Below are 19210 nucleotides of genomic sequence, written 5' to 3' on the forward strand. Positions count from 1 at the left end.
CCCTCCCATTTCCACCCTTTAACGTTACAGTTACTACTTTAAAATTAGGTTTCAGATTCAGCTCTTAAGCAATTAACCCATGACTGCATCTATGGTTATGACCTGAAACTGAGACCTCTGGTACAGGGCTTTAGAATCCGTCAGGTACTTCCCAAGGGACACAGAAGAAAACCAATTAATGCCAACATTCACATTTTTAAAAGGTTTTGGAAACAATTTAAAATAAGTCCCCTCCATAACATTGAAAGTGTAGAGCTAGAACGCAGAAGATTCTCCCGACTTTCCTGTATTCCCGGAGGGCCCTCATCTCTTGGGAAATATACGGGGATAAAGTCAGATTACCCTGTCTCCAAAACATTCAGCTATGTGGCTAGCGATGACATAAGAAATGCTCACAGACGGGTGCTCAAGTCTTACACCGTGATCTCTCTGTACTAAGAGGTGTGAGCTACACCTACAAAAGCATTTACTTACTGAAATTTCCCTGAGTAGGTCAAGACCTTCACAGGTGCTACTCCGGCAGTCACTTGACTTGTAAATCAAACTATTCGAATAGAGGAAGGTAGCATTCACAGTCACATTTATGCCTGTTATCCAGAAATGAGGGAAAAGAGAAAACATGTTATTTTTCGGTAGTTTATAGCCATGAGATTTACCTTTTGTCAGCTGATCCTGGGAAAAAATGGATATGCGTCTTCAGGCCCAGGAATATTTGAGTTCTGAGTTCTTATATCACTACTTGTCACTTCTTTCCTCTCTCTGTCTCTGTCTTTTATTTCTGCCTCTCTGTCTCTGTCTCTCTGTCTCTCTCTCAACAGCTTTATTGAGGTATAATTTACCCTCCATAAATGCCACCCATTTTGAGTGTACAATTGAATGATTTTTAGTAAATGTGTATTTGTGCAACCATCCCACAACCCAGCTTGACAACATTTTCATTACGTTCAAGGCTCTCCTCTTTTCACAACTGCAGACTCAGCAAGTTTCCTGTACAGTTCTGGAGAGTGCTAGGAAAACAAAAAATGCAGCCACTACAATATCTGTTCTTTCATGTTCCAAGGTGCTGGTTCTGTTTGCTGCCAACGTGCACACTGGACCTCTGTGCTCTGTCCCCAAAGCCAAAGTGAACTGTGTCCATCATGGTCTAGGATCTTGGGACAACAGATCGCCTTCAGATCAAGGCAAGAGCCTTGGTAATATCCCTTGGTATTGCTAGATACCATATTTTGGACGAGAATAAAAAGACAGCGGAACCATGTGACCAAGCTCTATCCCTTACATTTTGTCTCCTTCCGATAAAAAATATTCCACAGAAATGTTTGATTCCTAAGAGAGGCATCCTAATAGTGCCAAGCCCTTATACGGGAAGTCTGGAAACCTCAGCTGCTAGTTATACTTCTGGTTGCAGGGAGTGACGTTCTGAGTGTTCTTGCACCAGCCATTCGAATTTCTCCAACTTGGTTCCCTCAAATGTAAAATGGGATAAAAACCAGAATTATCAAATGTAATAATGTTGATACTTTTAAAAGAGTAAAGCATGTCAACAACAGAAGTTATTGTTCTTCTGAACATCCAAATAAGAATGTTTATTTAAAAAAAATGTTTATTTATTTTGAGAGAGAGAGAGAGAGAGAGGGAATAAGTGGGGGAGGGGCAGAGAGAGAGGGAGAGAGGGAATCTCAAGCAGGCTCCACACTCAGCATGGAGCCCAATTCGGGGCTCAACTGGAGAGATCAAGACCTGAACTGAAATTAAGAGTCTGATGCTTAACTGGCTGAGCCACCCAAGCAAGCACTCCCCAAATAAGAATGTTTTTAAAGACAGAGACCTGTTCTTTCAAAGAATGAAAGTATCTGTGCATGTCTATAGCCACCTCAGAGGTGTGTCTAAGACTAGGAAGCATTTTACTTCTTGTCTTTTTTTTTGGGTGGGAGGAGGGTTAACTCAAGAACTCTTTCCTGAGACTGTTCAGTAAGAGATCTAAATAAGAGTTGCCAAGTAGGAGAGGTCAATGTAATAAGACCAAAGAAAATTAATAGAAGAGGTGGGACCAGTGAGGGATTTAATAGCAACTAACACTTGCGTATAGCCATATGCCAGTCGTAATACTGCACACTTTACACCCTTTTTGTTACTTAATTCTTACAGCGGTAGGGAGCATATGGGGTCAATGAAACCAGGAAAATAGTATGAGTGAGGCTGTTGGGGACCCAGAAGAAAAGGAGAGGGCATGTGGGCACCAGGAGAAAATAGGGCTTGAGCCTGTCTTAGAAAGCAGCAAGAGGACTCAGGGAGTAAAGTGCAGTCTAGTACACAGTCACATGATGAAAACAGGGCTTTCAGAAGACGACCACACCTGCAGCTGTTAATGTATACATTAGCTCCTCCTCCTCAACCTCTGTGAGGGCTCTGCTCCCTCTTGCCACCATGAGGAGCACTGAAGATGACTCACTTAAAAATCCTACTGTCCAGGCAGCCCATGCTGGATGGGCACAGCAAAACCCAATTATAAATCCTGCACAGGACCTAGGAGAAGGGAAATTCACATCCATTGAGTGTGATCTCAGACAAGTGACTTCATCTATGGGGCCCCGGTTCCTCATCCATTGGTTGGCAGAACAGAACTGGATGATCTCTGTCACTAGATGCCCAGCTGTGTTTTTCGGCATGCATTATTTCAATCCTTAATCCTCCCCTGAATCCTATGAAGTTAATTGATATTTTGTCTTCCTAGTTTAAAAATCAGAAAATGGAGGTCTGGAGAGGTAGATTAACTTGCTTAGGGGGACCCAGCTGGGTCCTAGGACGGTCTGATTCCAGAATTTGATATGCTATAGAATAGCAGTTTGCAAAGTGTAGACCATAGACTCCAGAGATAACCTGCAGGAGGGCCAGGAGGCCAAAGCTATTCTCATAAGCGTATTAAGACCTTCTTTGTTTTTTCCACTCTCCTTTTATGAGCATATAGTAGAGTTTTCCAGAGGCTACATAATATGTATTATTGCAACAGATTAAATGTAGAAATAGATATGAGAATCCAGCCATTTTTTTATTAAGCCTGACATTAAAGATGTACAAAAATATAAATCAATACCATTTTCCCCACTATTTTTATTTTTTGGTTTGAGAAATACAGGCTTTCTTTAATAAGAAATTTTATTTTATGTTACCAGATAAAGTGCTTCTAATTATTTTAAGTGAATCAATAAACAACTGTTTACAACATTTCTCAGCCTTAATTTCCAATACAGTAACTGTCGATACGTGTAACCATATAAACAAAACTCCACAGAGTTTGTAATTATTTTTAAGAGCATAAAGAGGTCTTGAAATCAAAAAGTTTGAGAGCCACTTCCGTAGAACATGCTGTACAGTTTGCTGCTGCCTCTCAACATTTTATGGCTAAGTGAAAACTGTGTTTGCTTTTGTTTTTTTAATTTGGTAGAGGAAGAGGAGGATCTCTTCCCCTTTATCTCCCCAAATCCCAAGTGATTTCTCAAGAAAATACTGAAAAATTTTCAGACAACATAGTGACTTCATATCGAAGCTTAACTTTTAAACTTAACAATTCCCAAACCCAAGTGCGGTTTCTCATCTTTCTCCTGCCTGCACCTCCACCCCAGCATGATATCTCAGGGTTGGGAAGATGGATGGAATGCCAAGGCACACAGAGTAATCTCAGAACCCTTTGCCTTCTACCTAGGGCTATGAGGAAGGAATTGGACCAAAGGGAATCTGAATCTAGGTGCTGGAGCCTAGGAAAGCGGCCCCCTTAGCACATGAGATCATTTGGAGGGTATGAACTGGGTGTGCCTAGCCAGGAAACATACATCCTTGAGAAGTTGATGTCCTAAGGCAGAAGGAGTCTCTTTTGCATGTTGTCTATCAAATCCCATGTATTCTTCAAAACTCACAGACGTTTCCTAAATACTAGGAAAAAATATTGTTTTCTTACATTTGGACATCACCCACAACATTTGAACTCTTAATTTTCTTCAGTTTAGTCCTTAAGTATATGTCTTAGAATTTCCCTCAAATAATAATGCTCAGTATGTTTAGAACATGAACCTATCTTTCCATCACAACCTGTACTTCTTGAGTTTCTCATGCATGAACATCCATCTAACAAAATGCATCATTAAATACAAAACTCTGGGCATCACTGTTTATTCTTTCATCCCCCTCAAAATTGTCCACTCATTTAATCTATTCAGCCACCTCACCACTCATCCACTCATGACTCTATTATATATGAGTATATATATTATACATATAATATATATGGTTTTTATTTTAGAGAGAGTGAGTGCACACAAGCAAGGGAGAAGGGCACAGAGAGAGAGAGAGAGAGAGAGAGAGAGAGAGAGAGAGTCTTAAGCAGGCTCCACACTCAGCCAAGAGCCAGATGCAGGGCTCGATCCCACAACCCTGGGATCATGACCTGAACCGAAATCAAGAACTGGACGCTCAACCAACTGAGCCACCCAGGCGCTCCATGAATCTATTTTATAAATGAGATGAGTAGAACTTAGAATAAATAACTCACTTGATAAAGTGTTGATAATTAAACTAGTGATAGGTGGATCAGGAATTCAAATTCAGGTTATATGAGTCCAGAGATCAAAATCTTACCACTATACTACACTCTTTATTTTATATCCTGGTAACTTGTTCAGGTAACAGTGGCAACAGCACAGTAATAACACAACTTTAACATCCTCAACAAAAACAACAACAGGGATGACAATAAAACCACCGCTACTTATTGAATTCCTAATTATGTTTCAGTCTGTGTATTGGGTACTTTATATGAATTTCCTCATTTAATTCATACCATATCCACACAAGGTAACTACTATCTATTGTGATTTTATAGCTAAGGGGATTGAGGCTCAGAAAACTTAAGTAATTTGCTCCAGGTCACTGATGATAAATGGTTGGACACAAAGCTGGAATATGAACAAAGAGCTGTCTGGTTCCAAATCTCTGCTTCTCACCATCGTGTTTCACTGGCTCATTTTAATGAGAAAGTTAGTTCATGGTGGGTAAAGATTATACAGTGTCCAGACAGCTGGAACCAGACAGATAGGGGTTGGAATTTCGTATCAAATAGACAGCCTGTATGACTTCAGCAAAGTTATGAAGCTTCTGTGAAACCGTGCCAATAATGCCAATCTTACAGAGCTGTGGTGACGAAGGACGCTATATATCTTACCTAGGACATGATGGGTACTCAATAAACAAGGAAGCCAAGGCTCAGAGAGACTAAGGGAAAAGGCTCACCCAGGGTCACAAAAAGAGAAAGCTCTGGGGCCAGGACTCCAATACAGGTCCCCAGAATTCAAATCAAATTTTCTTTCCACGATGCCACAGTCTTGGTAAATAAGGGGATTTTATTAAATCCTTCTAGTTCCATTACAGCTCTAGTTCAGATCTAGCTAGTTACATCTGAACTGGTCTCAGACAAGATTGAAGAAATGTATACTGCACAGCAAAAAGGTATCACAGATATGTGATACATGATACCTCTTGCTATATGACCAAAGACTTTTACTATATTTTTCATGGTCATATGAATTTTATCTGTGACAACTTCTTGAAACACACACATCCAGTCTAGGAACAGAAAGGTACAGCATGAGGCTTAAATAACGTCCATACACAGTTGTGCAGCCTTTGGCAGAGGTACCAAACATATATATACCTTGTGTCAGCCACATGGGGAGGAGAGCATGAGCCTAATGAACCGGCGCAGCTTGGGCACTAGAAAAGAGCTTATTAGCACAGAATTTTACATGGAGAAAATCAAGACATACCCTCTTTAGAACCATATGTAAACATTAAGACGTATGAAATAGTCCTTGACTCAGTAATTATACTTTCGGCAATCTAGTCTCAAAGAATGGAAAAAACTATATATTTGAAAATGCTTATTGTAGTATTTTTAAGTAACCACGAGAAATTAAAAACAATGGGAAATCAAACAGTAGGGAATAACTGGATGATGTGGGAGGATATCTACTCCAAAGAATATTACATATCCACTCACATCACATAAAGATTATGCAGTTACAGGAAAGTCATTTGCAGAATAATGTGAAGTAAAATTGGGATAGAAAATTGTTTCTTCTTTTTTTTAATAATTTTTTTAGTTTTGGTTTATCTTTTTTTTAAAGTTTATTTATTTATTTAGAGAGCATGAGTGGGGGAGGGGCCAAGAGAGAGGGAGAGAGAGAATCTCAAGCAGGCTTCCAGCATGGAGCCTGATGTGGGCATGAACTATGAGATCATGATCTGAGCTGAAACCAGGAGTTGGAAGCTTAACCACCTGAGCCATCCAAGCACCCCTAGAAAATTGTTTGTACGCCATAGTGATCCTAATCGTGTTCTTAAAAACAAGAAACTGAGAGCATATGAAAGACACTGGAGATATCCAGGCGGCTGAAAATGATCAGGGGTGATTTTTTCTCTTCATTCTACATATTTTATCTAATGGTATAAAGTTTATTTTAATAATTAATAATACAATGAAGAACTATAACACTGAATTTGGTTGCAAATTTCCTGGACTATGTCTTATGTAATAGCCAGCCGAGATGTCAAGAGTGAACAGATGGATTAAAAATCCCAGAAATAGATGCAGCATCTGTCTGAATTTAACTCTCTTAATTCATGTTCTTGACCGGTAACCCTGTGAACTCTCAGGTCCAGATCAAATATTGCCTCTGAAGAGTTACAGAAACGAACATGATGCCTCCCTGAAACGGAGCCATCAATCCAGTTGCATCTGGGGCATTTCACTGCTGTGAACATCTGGCATTCTCTGGACTGGGGTCATTCCAAGAGCAGGGTGAATTATGACGGAGCATAACGCAGTAGGACTTAAATCCTTCTCTCTGAGGACCTACTGCCTTGAAATGGAAAGGGGTTGTCTGACAAGCCCGTAGAGGAGAGTGGGTGATTAGGCAAAGAATGCAAGCGACCCTTTGACCCCAGAGGGGTAACAGGGAGGAGGTGGATCCCGTGACCATATTCTTACCAGCATTGAGCAGACGCTGTCTCACTATTTGCACTCCCTCATTCACCGCTTCTTTCAAGGTATCCAAGGTCTCTGGGAAGGCCGAGTTGTTCATCATCAGGACGCTGATCTCATAGCTGCCATTGTTGCAGTTCTGACTGATCTGGGAGGTCCAGAACATCAGCCCTGGATGGAGGAGCAGTGACCACAAAACTAAGCCCAGCAGTGTCATCTTCATGACCTTGCTTACCTCAGAACCATACTCCTTGTGCTTGCTTGTTTTACTCTGCACTTTGAGGGAGGCAGGAACTCCGGCTAGACAGCCTCTAGCTGGGTCCCTCAGTCCACTCTTCCCCACGCTCCTTTCTGATCATGCCCCACTGGTCACGTGGCCCATGGGACACAGCCTGCCTGCCAGCAATTAGCAGCTACATTATGGTAGGAGATAAACCAAAGTTCACTTTGTGTGTTTGCTCACAGAAAGGCCAGAGTTATAAACAGGGAGATTACCTGGGCCTCACCCAATAAAAATACATCAATTTGTGACACATCACTGGGAAGAGGAAAAAGGGGAAGAGGGAAGTATAGTATATACATAAAAAGATTTGTAAAATGAAAAATAAGGGTCAAAGGGCTTAAGGAAAGCACAGATATAGTGGACTATGTGGTGTTTAGGTTATAGCTGCACACTGGAACTGAATCCTCAACTAGAAGAACTGTTTCAATCACCCAGTCAGCAACTATTTGTTGAGACTTGACAGGGTGCTAGGCATTAGCAAAGCACTAGGTATACAGCTATAAGTGGTGTGAATATATTAGTGTCCTCATGGAACGTGCATTCTGGTGATGAAGACACACATTAAATAAATAATTGTGATGTCTGACTCTTGATTTCAGCTCAGGTCATGATCCCAGGATCATGGGATTGAGCCTCACATGGGGCGTTGCATTAGGTGTGGAGCCCACTTAGGATTCTCTCTCTCCCTCTGCCCCTCTGCCAGGCTCATGGGCTCTCTCACTAAAATAAAAAAACTTGAAAAAAAAAATTATGAATAAACTCAACCATGGAAAAAAGTAGAGTGCTGTGTGGCACATGGCAGATTAATATAACCTATTCTAGAAAGTTGAGGAAGCTTCCCTGAGAAAGTGTCTTTGAGCTTCCCAGAAGGATGAACTGAAGTTAGCTGAATGGAAAGAGAAGAGAAGGAGTGTGGGAGGCAGGGGAACAGCTTTTGTAAAGGCCCAGGGGTGGGAAGTGACATGAATGTTTGTGGAACTGAAAGAGACACAGCATGGTTGGAGTGGAGAGAGCTAGGCATCTAGTGGCAATGGAGGTTGTCAAAGGTTGACAATGGAGTAGACAGGGGTAGGCCATGGGGTTTCCTATATGCCATCAGGATTTGGAACTTCGCACTAATGGTCAAGAAAGGAACATGATCAGATGAATTTTGTAAAGACTACTTAAGCTGCCGTGGAACGAATGACTCAGAGAGAGTGGGGACACGTAGCAAATTAGGAGAGTATTTCTGTGGTCCGAATGAGAGGTAAAGGAGACCCAGATGAGGGCAGTGGCAGTGGATATGTGGGTTCAAGAGGTATCTAAGAGGTAAAATAGATGAGACTTGACATTTTATTGGATTTGGGGCATTAGAGAGTGGCAGAAGTCAAGGGTGACCCCTGAGATGCTCAGTTGGGTAGATGGGAAAGCTGTTTACTAAACTCTAGAATTCTGGAAGAGCAGCAGGGTTAATGAAGAAGATCATGACTTCTGTTTTTGGACATGTTGATTTTAGGAGACTGTGTAGGTGTGGGAATAGCCAGGATTTGGGGGAAGAGGACCTGGATCTAAATGGAGATTTGGAAATAGAGATATAGTATGATTAACCAAATAATGTCATTATTTACATCATTGGCTTGATGACCACTTCAGGCAAAATTTCTGTTTTAAACTTAAAGCGAGTGACATCAACAAGATGGAGGGCTAGGGGCCCCAGCTTTCATCCTTCCTGGAAAACAACAAATTAACAACTGCCCACTGATGAAAATAGCTCTGGGAGAGCTTTGGAGTACAATGAAGAAGACGCAGCGACCCAGTGGAGCACAAAAACCAAGATGGCCCCACAGGAAAACATAAGCATTTTATGTGTGTCATTCCATCCCTCGGTCTGGCACTGCGCCACACCAACAGGGATCCCCATTGGCCATGACTTCCCACTGTGGGGCAAGGAGGGCAAGAGGACCCTTACCCCTGCAGTTTTTGCCACTGAGGATCTCTATAGTCTTTGCCAACACTGACTCCAGCTGACAGAGTTGCCTCGGGTACGTGCTGATGTGCTTTCTTTGAGAAGGAGACGCTGGTGCACCCTTCTTGGACTGGAGACACTGCACCACCCTGCTCCAGTGCCTCAGTGCCTGGAGCCCAGACCAAAAGGGATTTTGCGGCCAGGACTTCCCCTGTGGGGTAGAAGGAGAGCAGGAGGAGGCTAGCAGCCCTTGCCATCAAGGACTGCGGCAGATCCTGCCGCTGCCACATACACCTGCAGTTTTGGTGCCAAGGGTGCTTACAGTCTTCACCAACACTGACCTCAGCTGACAGAATTACCTGCTTTAAAAAAATTTTTTAAATGTTTACTTATTTTTGAGAGAGAGAGAGAGAGACAGAGCATGGGAGGGGAGGGACAGAAAAAGAGGGAGACGCATAATCTCAAGCAGGCTCCAGGCTCTGAGCTGTCAGCACAGAGTCCTACTCGGGTAACAAACCCACAAATCGCAAGATCATGACCTGAGCCGAAGTTAGACGCTTAACCAACTGAGCCGCCCAGGTGCCCCCAGAATTACCTGTTTTTAATGAGTACATGACATAAAAAGAAGCACTCTGACTATAAGAACATAAAATGTAGGGAGAGGAGAATAAAAGTATAAAGTTTTTGTATCCAAATAAAATTAAAATAAATCAAGAAAGAGAGGGAAAAATAAAAGCAAATCACTACCAAAAAAAGCATCAACTAGCAAAGAAGAAAAAAAGAGAGGAAGAGAGGTGCAAAACAGGAGCAAATCAACAGAAAACAAAGAACAAAATGGCAATAGCAAATCCTCTCATATCAGTAATTACTTTAAGTGTAAATGCACTAAACTCACCAATCAAAAGCATAGAGTGGCTGGCTAAACAGATAAAAAAACACAACAAAACCCAAAACACCTATTAACACACTATGTACAAGAGATGTGCTTTAGATTTAAAGACACAGGCTGAACGTGAAGAAATGGGAAAAGATATCCCATGCAAATGGTAACCAAGAGAAAGAAGGGGGCTATACTTACATCAAACAAAATATACAAAGAAGGACATCATATAACATACAAGGATCAATTCAACAGGAAAATGTAACAATTATAAATATATATGTACCAACATGAGAGCACTTACATATATAAAGCAAATACCAATACATCTGAAGGAAGAAATTGACAACAACTGCCAAATTGACAACAATACAGAAACAGTTGGGGACTTCAACACTCCACTTACAATAATGGATAAAATGTCCAGACAAAAAAAATCAATTTAAAAAGCAGCTGATTTGAACAATACTACAGAACAAGTGGATTTAACAGACATACACAGAACTTTGCATCCAATAGCAGAAAAGTCCATATGCTTCTGAAGTGCACAAGGTTCATTTTTCAGGATATATCACATGTTACATCACAAAATAAGTCTTAACAATTTTAAGAAGATTAAAACTATTCCAAGAATTTTTTCTGACCACAGCGGAATAAAACTAGACATCAATAACAGCAAAATAAATGCATACATACATGCATTCATAAATAAATAAATAAATAAATAAATAAATAAATAACAGAAAATTAATGAATATGTGGAAATGAAACAACACATTTTTAAATAACTCTTGGGTAAAAGTGGAAATGATAAAAGAACTTAAAAAGTATTTTGAAACAAACAAACAAAAATGAAACCTATACCAAAACTTTAGGGATGGGGCAGAAGCACTGTTAAAGGGGAAATTTATAGCAATGAATATCTACATTAAAAAAGATCTCAAATCAACAGTCTCATTCTATACATCAAGAAACTAGAAGAGAAGAACAAACGGAACCAAATTTTGCAGACAGAACAAAGTATTAAAGATTAGAGGAGAAATAAGTCAAATAGGAAGTTAAAAAAAATCAATAAAACCAATAATTGGTTTTTTGAAAAGATAAAATTGACAAACCCTCTTAGCTAAGGAAACAAGAGAAAAGACCCATATAAATAAAATAAGAAGTGAAAGAGTGGGCATTACAAAGGATATCTCAGAAATAACAAAGATCAAAAGGGACAATTATACACAATTATACATGAACAAGTTGGGTAACCTAGAAGAATTGCATACATTTATAGAAACATACAACTTTCCAAAACTGAATGAAGAAAAAAATTAAAAGCCTGAAAGAAATAACACATAAAGAGATTGAATCAGCAATTGAAAACCCCAACAAAGAAGTCCAGGACCAGGTATCTTCATGGGTAAATTCCACCAAGTATTCAAAGAAGAATTAATACCAATCCTTTTTAAACTCCTTCAAAAAACAGAAAATGAGGGAACACTTCCAAACTCATTTTATGAATTTAGCATCATCCTGATACCAAAACCAGGTAAAGAGATCAAAAAAGAAAATTATTGGCCAATATTCCTGATGAACAGAGGTGAAAAATCCTTAATAAAATAAGCAAACTGAGTTCAATATCATAAAAGGATCATACCCCATGATCAAATGGAATTTATCTCTGAGATGCAAGGATAGTTCAATATATTCAAATCAATGTGATATACCACATTACCAAATGAAAGGAAAAAAATATGATCATCTCAATAGATGTAGGAAAAGCATTTGACAAAGTACACTGATTCATGACTAAAATTCTCAATAAAACAGGGAAAAGGAAGCCTACCTCAACACAATAAAGACCATCTATGAAAATCCCACAGCTAACATATTCAATAGGGAAAACCTGAAAGCTTTCCCTTGAAGATACAAGGCAAGAATGCCCACTCTTGCCACTTTTTTTCAGAATAGCAGTGGAAGTCCTACAAAGAGCAATTAGGCAAGAAAAGGAAAGAAAAGGCATCTGTAAAAGAAAAACTCCCTTGTATTTCTCCTTTACTTGCAGAGTACTCCCATACTTCACTTCATCTGACACCAGATCTGTGAGTTTTCCATACATCAAGCAATTCTCTGATATCAGATAGGTGCCCTATAATTTAACTCAATTCTGGCACTGTCTATCTGGAGAGAGCATAAGATTCCACAGGTTAAAAGCTCAACCCCACAAGACTGCTGCCCCAACTTCATATACCAATCATAAGTCCCATGTTGTCACCTGTAATCCTGGCCAACTAGCTATAAATTGGGGTTCTCATAACCCTTTCCTTCGGTTTGATAATTTGCTAGAATGACTCACAGTACCCAGGGAAACACTCACATTTACTGATTTATTATATAATAAAGAATATGACAAAGGATACAGATGAACAGCCAGATGAAGGGATACATAGGAGAGGTCTGAAAGTGTCCTCAGTGCAAGAGCTTCTGTCCCCATGGAGTTGGGTTGCACCACCTAATTCACAAATAGATGTGTTTACCAACACAGACACTCTCCTAACCCTATACTTTGGGGATTTTTATGGAGGTTTCATCGCAAGTTCATTAACTCAATTTCCAGTCCCTCTCCCCTTCCCAGAAGATGGGGATTGGGAAAAAAAGTTCCAAGCTTCTAATCATGGTTTTGCTTGGTCTGTTTGGTATCAGCCCCCATCCTGAAACTGTTCAGGAGCCCACAAAGAATTGTTTCATTAGAACAAAAGCCACTCTTATCACCCAGGAAATTCAAAGTATTTTGGAGCTCTGTGTCAGGAACCAGGGGATAAAGATCAATATATATACACTATTAATGCACAACATCCAAATTAGAAAGGAGGAAGTAAAATGATCTTTGTTTGTAGAAGACCTGATCATATTTCTAGAAAACCCTAAAGACTAAAAAAATAAACAAACCAAACATCATAACCAAGAAATTAACTCAGTAAAGTTGCAGAATACAAAATCAACATACAAAAATAAGTTGCATTTTTATACACAAATAAGAAATTATCTGAAAAGAAAATTAAGAAACAACCCCATTCATAATAGCAACTAAAATAATGAAATACTTAGGAATAAACATAAACAAAGAGGTGAACAATTTGTACACTGAAATTATAAAACATTGATGAAGGAAATTACAGAGACACACATAAATGGAAAGACATCCCATGTTCATGAATTGAAAGAATTAATATTGTTAAAATGTCCATACTACCCAAATTATCTACAGATTCAATGTAATCCCTATCAAAATCTCAATGGCATTCTTCAAAGAAATAGAAAAGCAATCCTAAAACTCATATGAAACAACATAAGAGTAAATAGCTAAAGCACTCTTGAGAAAGAACACAGTTGGAGACATCATACTTCCTGAATTAAAAATATATTACAAAGCTATAGTAATCAAAACAGTGTGGTACTGGCATAAAACTATCTTTATAGACCAATGGAACCCAATAGACAACCGAGAAATAAATTCATGCAACTGCCATCAATTGATCATTGACGAGGGTGCCAAGAACATACAATGGGGAAAGGATGTGTCTTCAGTAAGTGGTGTTGGGAAACTGGATTCCTACCCATAAAGAATGAAATTGGAACCTTACCTCATGTTATCTCCAAAAATAAACTCAAAGTGGATTAAAGACTTAAATGTAAGACCTGAAATTGTAAATCTACTAGAAGAAAACATAGGGGAAAAAAATCTTTGAATTGGTCTAGATAATGATTGTTTGGATGTGACACCAGAAGCACAGGCAACAAAAGCAAAAATACATAAGTGGGATTGTATCAAACTAAAATGCTTTTGCATAGGTAAGGAAACAACAGAGGGAAGAGGCAACTTATAGAATGGGAGAAAATGCTTGCAAACCATATTGTCTGATAAGAGGTTGCTATCCAAAATACATAAAGAACTCCTAAAACTCAATAGCAATAAATATAAAATAATAAAATAAAATAAAATAAAATAAAATAATAAAATAAAATAATAAAATAAAATAAAATAAAATAAAATAAAATAAAATAAAAAAGCCAGATTAGAAAGAGATCAGGCTGCCATTCATCCACAGAAGGCTGCCTTTGAGTAAACTGAAACAAGATGCTCTCAGTGGACTCTGCAAAGCAGAGGGGGCCAAAGGATTGGTCCTCAATCTCCCCCAGAAGTGCTAGCCCAATGAAGGGAATTTACTGTATTCATTATTCAGCCCTGACTCCGTATCTCCTTGTCTACAATTGGCAGTTTTTCTCTATGACAGGATAAATGGATTAAAAACATTAAATCACATCTAAAAAGTGTAGGCAAACAATCTGAATATAGAGTTCTTTAAAAAAGGCATAAAAATGGCTACCAGGGGCACCTGGGTGGCTCAGTCGGTTAAGCGTCTGACTTTGACTCAGGTCATGATCTCATGGTTTGAGGGTTTGAGCGCAACATTGGGCTTTGCACTGACAGTGTAGAACCTGATGGGAATTCACTCTCTCCCTCTCTCTCTGCCCCTCCCCCACTCATGCTTTCTCTCTCTCAAAATAAATAAATTTATTTAAAAAAATGGCTGACAGTTATAAGGTTCCCAACATTACTAATCAGGGAGATGCAAATCAAAATCACATTGAGATTCCACTTCACATCTTTATAAATGGCTATCACCAAAAAGTCAAAAGGTAACAAGTGTTGGGAAGAATGTGGAGAAAAAGCGAATGCTTGTAAACTGTTGATGGGAATGGAAATTGGTACAGTCATGAGAATTGGTATAGAGCTTCCTCAAAAAATTAAAAGTAGAAATACTTGATGATCCAGCAATCCCAGCTCTGGGTATACATCCAAAGGAAATGAAATCAGCATCTCAAAGAGATAGTTGCACTACCATGTTCATTGCAGCATTAGTCACAATAGCTAAGATATGGAAATGACCTAAATGTCCATCGATGCATGAATGGATAAAGAAAATGTGATAACACACACACACACACACACACACACACGTGTATATATATGTGTATATATACATAGGTATACACATATACACACACACACATATATATATACATATGTATACACACATATATGTATGTATACACACCTATACATATATTATTACATTATACATTTATATATAAATAAATGTATAAATGTGTACGTATATGTGTGTGTATATTCCACACAATGGAATATTATTCAGACATAGGAAAGAAGGAAATCCTGCCATTTGCCATAGTACAGATGAACTTAGAGGATGTCATGCTGAGTGAAATAAGCCAGACACGGAAAGACAAATACATGAACTCACTTATATGTGTAATCTAAAATAGTCAAACTCATAGAAGCAGAGAGTAGGATGGTGTCTTCCAGGGACCAAGGGGAGGGGGAAATGAGGAGCTCTTGGTTGAGAAACACAAAGTCCCATTTATCCAACATGAACAAGTCTTGAAGATCTAATGTACAGCAATGTAACTACAGTTAACAATATAGTATTGTATACCTGAAGTGTGCTAAGAAGATAAATCTTTTAAGTGTTCTCACCATACATACACACACACACACACACACACACACACACATACACACACACGCCCACACACAAAGAAAGAAAATGATTATTACGTGTGGTGATGGATATGTTAACGAGCCTGATTGTGGTGATGACTTCACAATGATATATCAAAACACCACGTTGTAAACTTTAAATACATATACTTCTTATTTGTTAACTATACCTCAATAAAGCTGGGGAAAAAAACTTCAAGTTTGGAAAAATAAGTGTTAACTAGCACTACTGTAACTTTTCAGCAGAAGTAACACTATTTACAGTTTAAAAGTCACCAAATATAATATGTGAATTGCTGACAAATTCAAAGTAGTGGTGAGCTTCCCCCCCCAATTTTTTTTTTATAAAATCTTAAGTGTTTAGGTAAATGGAGTGGTCCTCTAGTCGAGCTGATGATACCTTAGCACTGGGAGTTAATCCCCCATTGCACAGGCCTATAGGGAGCATGGACTTCCTCCGGACATGGCTTGAGAGAGATCCTGTGAGTGATTATGAGAAGAATGTCTTCAGACCTCCTTGGACAGGACAGGGATTGCCTGGGGTAACACTCTGGTTCCCTTGAGTTAGCCTAGCTAGTTGCACTGTTCATCCCGGGTAAAATAAGAAATGCATTTTGGGTACTCAATGAACCAAACCTCAATAGAAGGGATTAGAAAAAACTGAATGGTTCAGTAGTCATGATTTTCATCATTTTATAGGAGACTGGAACCCAAAGGTTAGGCTGCTTCTAGAAATCTACTCAGTTATTGAAAACAACCAATAGTTATGCTTCCCTTACCAGAGGCAGAGGGAAGAAATAGAGTGGTAACCAGAAGAGGGCAGGGTTATGGGAGGATCTATTCATGGAACAATAAATGAGGGAGAACAACCAGGACTTCAGCACTTGACAGTGGCTGACAAAGAGGGATGAAGGGTACCATGGCTGGATGGTGTCTGCCTCAAAGAAACAGGGGTCGTTTTTTTTTTTCAAGTTAAATTATGAAGTAGACAGTGCATGTAAAGGCATATCTGTAATGAATATATACAAATTAAAAGAATGATAAAATTGGGGCATGTGGATGGCTCAGTTGGTTGAGCGTCTGACTCCTAGTTTGGGCTCAGGCCATGATCTTATAGTTCGTAAGATCAAGCCCTGCATCGGGCTATGCGCTCACAGTGTGGAGCCTGCTTGGAATTCTCTCTCTCCCTTTCTCTCTGCCCCTCCCCCACTTGCTCTATCTAAATAAATAAATAAACTTAAAAAAATAAAAAAAGAATAATAAAATGAATATTTGTTTTAATCTACGTTATAGCGTAAAATACAAGATATTACTAAGGACTTTGCACCTGTGTGTACCCCATCCCTAAGATATCACCCCACCTAATCCCAGGATAGCCAGGAGATGGTAGAGAAGAGCCCATGAAGAGATCGAAGATATAGAGGCATTTGTTGATCATGGCATATCAGTATGGGAATGAAAAAAATGCTGGAGAAGATAAGACACCAAAGGCTCATGTTGGTGAGATGGTTGATGTGGAACAGGACAAGTTCAATCTTGGTGTCTCCTGGAGGGGTGATACTCTGACTTCACAGAACTCAGCTTTATTATTTTGTGGGGTGGGGTAGGTGGTGGTGCATGACTCAAAGAGGTCAGGAGTGGGTATTCCCTGGAGGCTTAGTGGATGTCAGGAAGAATGGAACACCAGGCTGCAGAGAGGCACATGGCCACCACAAGGGTGATTAACCCTTGCTACAGGTAACGATTTTATATGTTGCACATTTGGTAGCCAAGCTTGGACTCAACAGTGGTTTTTCTAACTGTTAATTTGTTGCGACTGCTACTTCCTGCGGTAGCAGAAAGCGTAGACTTTCTGCTTTCGTTTAATTTGGTCTGGAAATGGTAAACGTGAAATTAAGCCAGGCCAGGGGTGTGGATGAGGTAGATAACTGCCTGGTGCTTTTAATTCAGATATGAAGCCAGAAGGTACATGCAGTTCTGGGAATCCTCTGATTATGGCATGTAACCAGGAAAGGACTTCCAAATGTGAAGACCCAAGATAATTGCCCTTCCTGGATCCTAAAACTAATAATAGCATGTAGATCATAACTAAAGGGAGGCAGGTTTGCTGGGAGAGTTTCAAGGGTCAAAAGCAAATAATAAAACACCTGAGATGGCCGATTTAAAGTCACACTCCTCAACAAAACCTCTCAGAGGAGGAAGGCAAATTACTCCACATGTGAAGGGGTGAGTGAACAAGCTGCTTGCATGGGCCACTCTTTCATTTCTAGCAATACTTTGGGTTTCCTCGCACACTTCCTAATAAGCTCCCCTTCTCCCTTTCGAGCCTGGAGGAGCCCTGCATCTCTGTGCCCCACAGCAGCCTGAGGCTTTCTCTGCCCTGTTTTCTCTCTCAAGGAGATGGAAAAATTGAGTTTTTCAAAAAGAATTTTACCAACTAAGGGAACTAAAACGTGAATTTTTTTTGTTTTTTGTTTTTTTTTTTTTTACTAAGCACAAAGTTAGAAATTCTGATCTGGATTTATTGAGGAAAAATGGCTACAGTGAAGTCTTTCTTTTAACTGATGACTAAATGGACTCCTCAGATAAACTGAAACTAAAAAAAATTGCTTTGGCAAGACTGCTATAAAACACTGAGGAATAACATAAAAAATATAAAAATAGTCTTCCCTTAGACACTTTGTCAATTGTCTTCAGACGGCAAACACCAAAAATAGTAGAAAATACTCTAGGGGTTTGGTTTACTTAAGAAAGCTGATTCAGAGCTCCATGCAGGGGACTCTGCTCAAAGAAAATTCCTTGGCCTAACATTACCCAAGTGGTGAATAAATGAAAATGAATATGCTTTGACATAAAATTAAAAATTTAAGGTTTAAGTATATAATTTTTAATGATTCCTGCCTTCTCCAATTTTTTTTTTTTTCCTGCACAGCAAATACTTCCTGGTCCTATTCACAAGGGATAACAGAATGCCGGAGGATTCCAGTAACTAAAAGGCTAGGAGGTTTTGCTGAGTACTCGGATAGTTTTGGATATACAGACCTTCTGAGCTAAGCATAGAGAAATATAAATTGCTTTGCATAATATAATGAGGGAAATTTGAAGTTCCCAGGGCCAATCCAGGAGGTGGAGAGTGAGGAGGAACCATGGAAAGAAAAGAGGGAAAGAGGAACCAGAAGATGGCAAGAGGCTGGAAGCAACATAGAAAGATATGGCTAGTGAGAAAGCCTAGTGCGATGGGGCTGAAGACTTTTCAGAACAAAGATGTACAGGGGAGCCTGGGTGGCTCAAGTCAGTTAAGCTGAGGTCATGACCTCACGGTTGGTGAGTTTGAGCCCTGCTTTGGGCTCTCCACTGACAGCGCGGAGCCTGCTTTGGATCCTCTGTCTTCCTCTCTCTTTGCCCCTCCCCCACTCATTCTCTCCCTCTCTCTCTCTCTTTCTCTCTCTCTCCCTCTCTCAAATAAACATTTAAAAAGAATAACAAAGGTGTATAAA

General features: G+C 39.4%; 1 protein-coding gene across 4 annotated transcripts in view; it reads right to left on the reverse strand.

Moving 5' to 3' along the window:
- GUCY2C (guanylate cyclase 2C) overlaps window positions 1-19210 on the reverse strand; it is a 141473-nt gene that overhangs the window by 62201 nt on the left and 60062 nt on the right. For 2 of the 4 annotated variants that reach the window (XM_043564727.1, XM_043564728.1), the window contains exons 6-7: window positions 7040-7204; window positions 475-587 (exon numbers count right to left, since the gene is read on the reverse strand). In XM_043564727.1, coding sequence (XP_043420662.1) covers window positions 475-587; window positions 7040-7204 — 278 coding nt within the window. Of the gene's footprint in view, window positions 1-474; window positions 588-7039; window positions 7272-19210 lie in introns of those variants that run through there. The other 2 variants (XM_043564726.1, XM_043564729.1) reach the window with 2 other exon arrangements.

This window comes from Prionailurus bengalensis, chromosome B4 (genome assembly GCF_016509475.1).
Source record: "Prionailurus bengalensis isolate Pbe53 chromosome B4, Fcat_Pben_1.1_paternal_pri, whole genome shotgun sequence".
NCBI classification, from domain to species: Eukaryota; Metazoa; Chordata; class Mammalia; order Carnivora; family Felidae; genus Prionailurus; species Prionailurus bengalensis.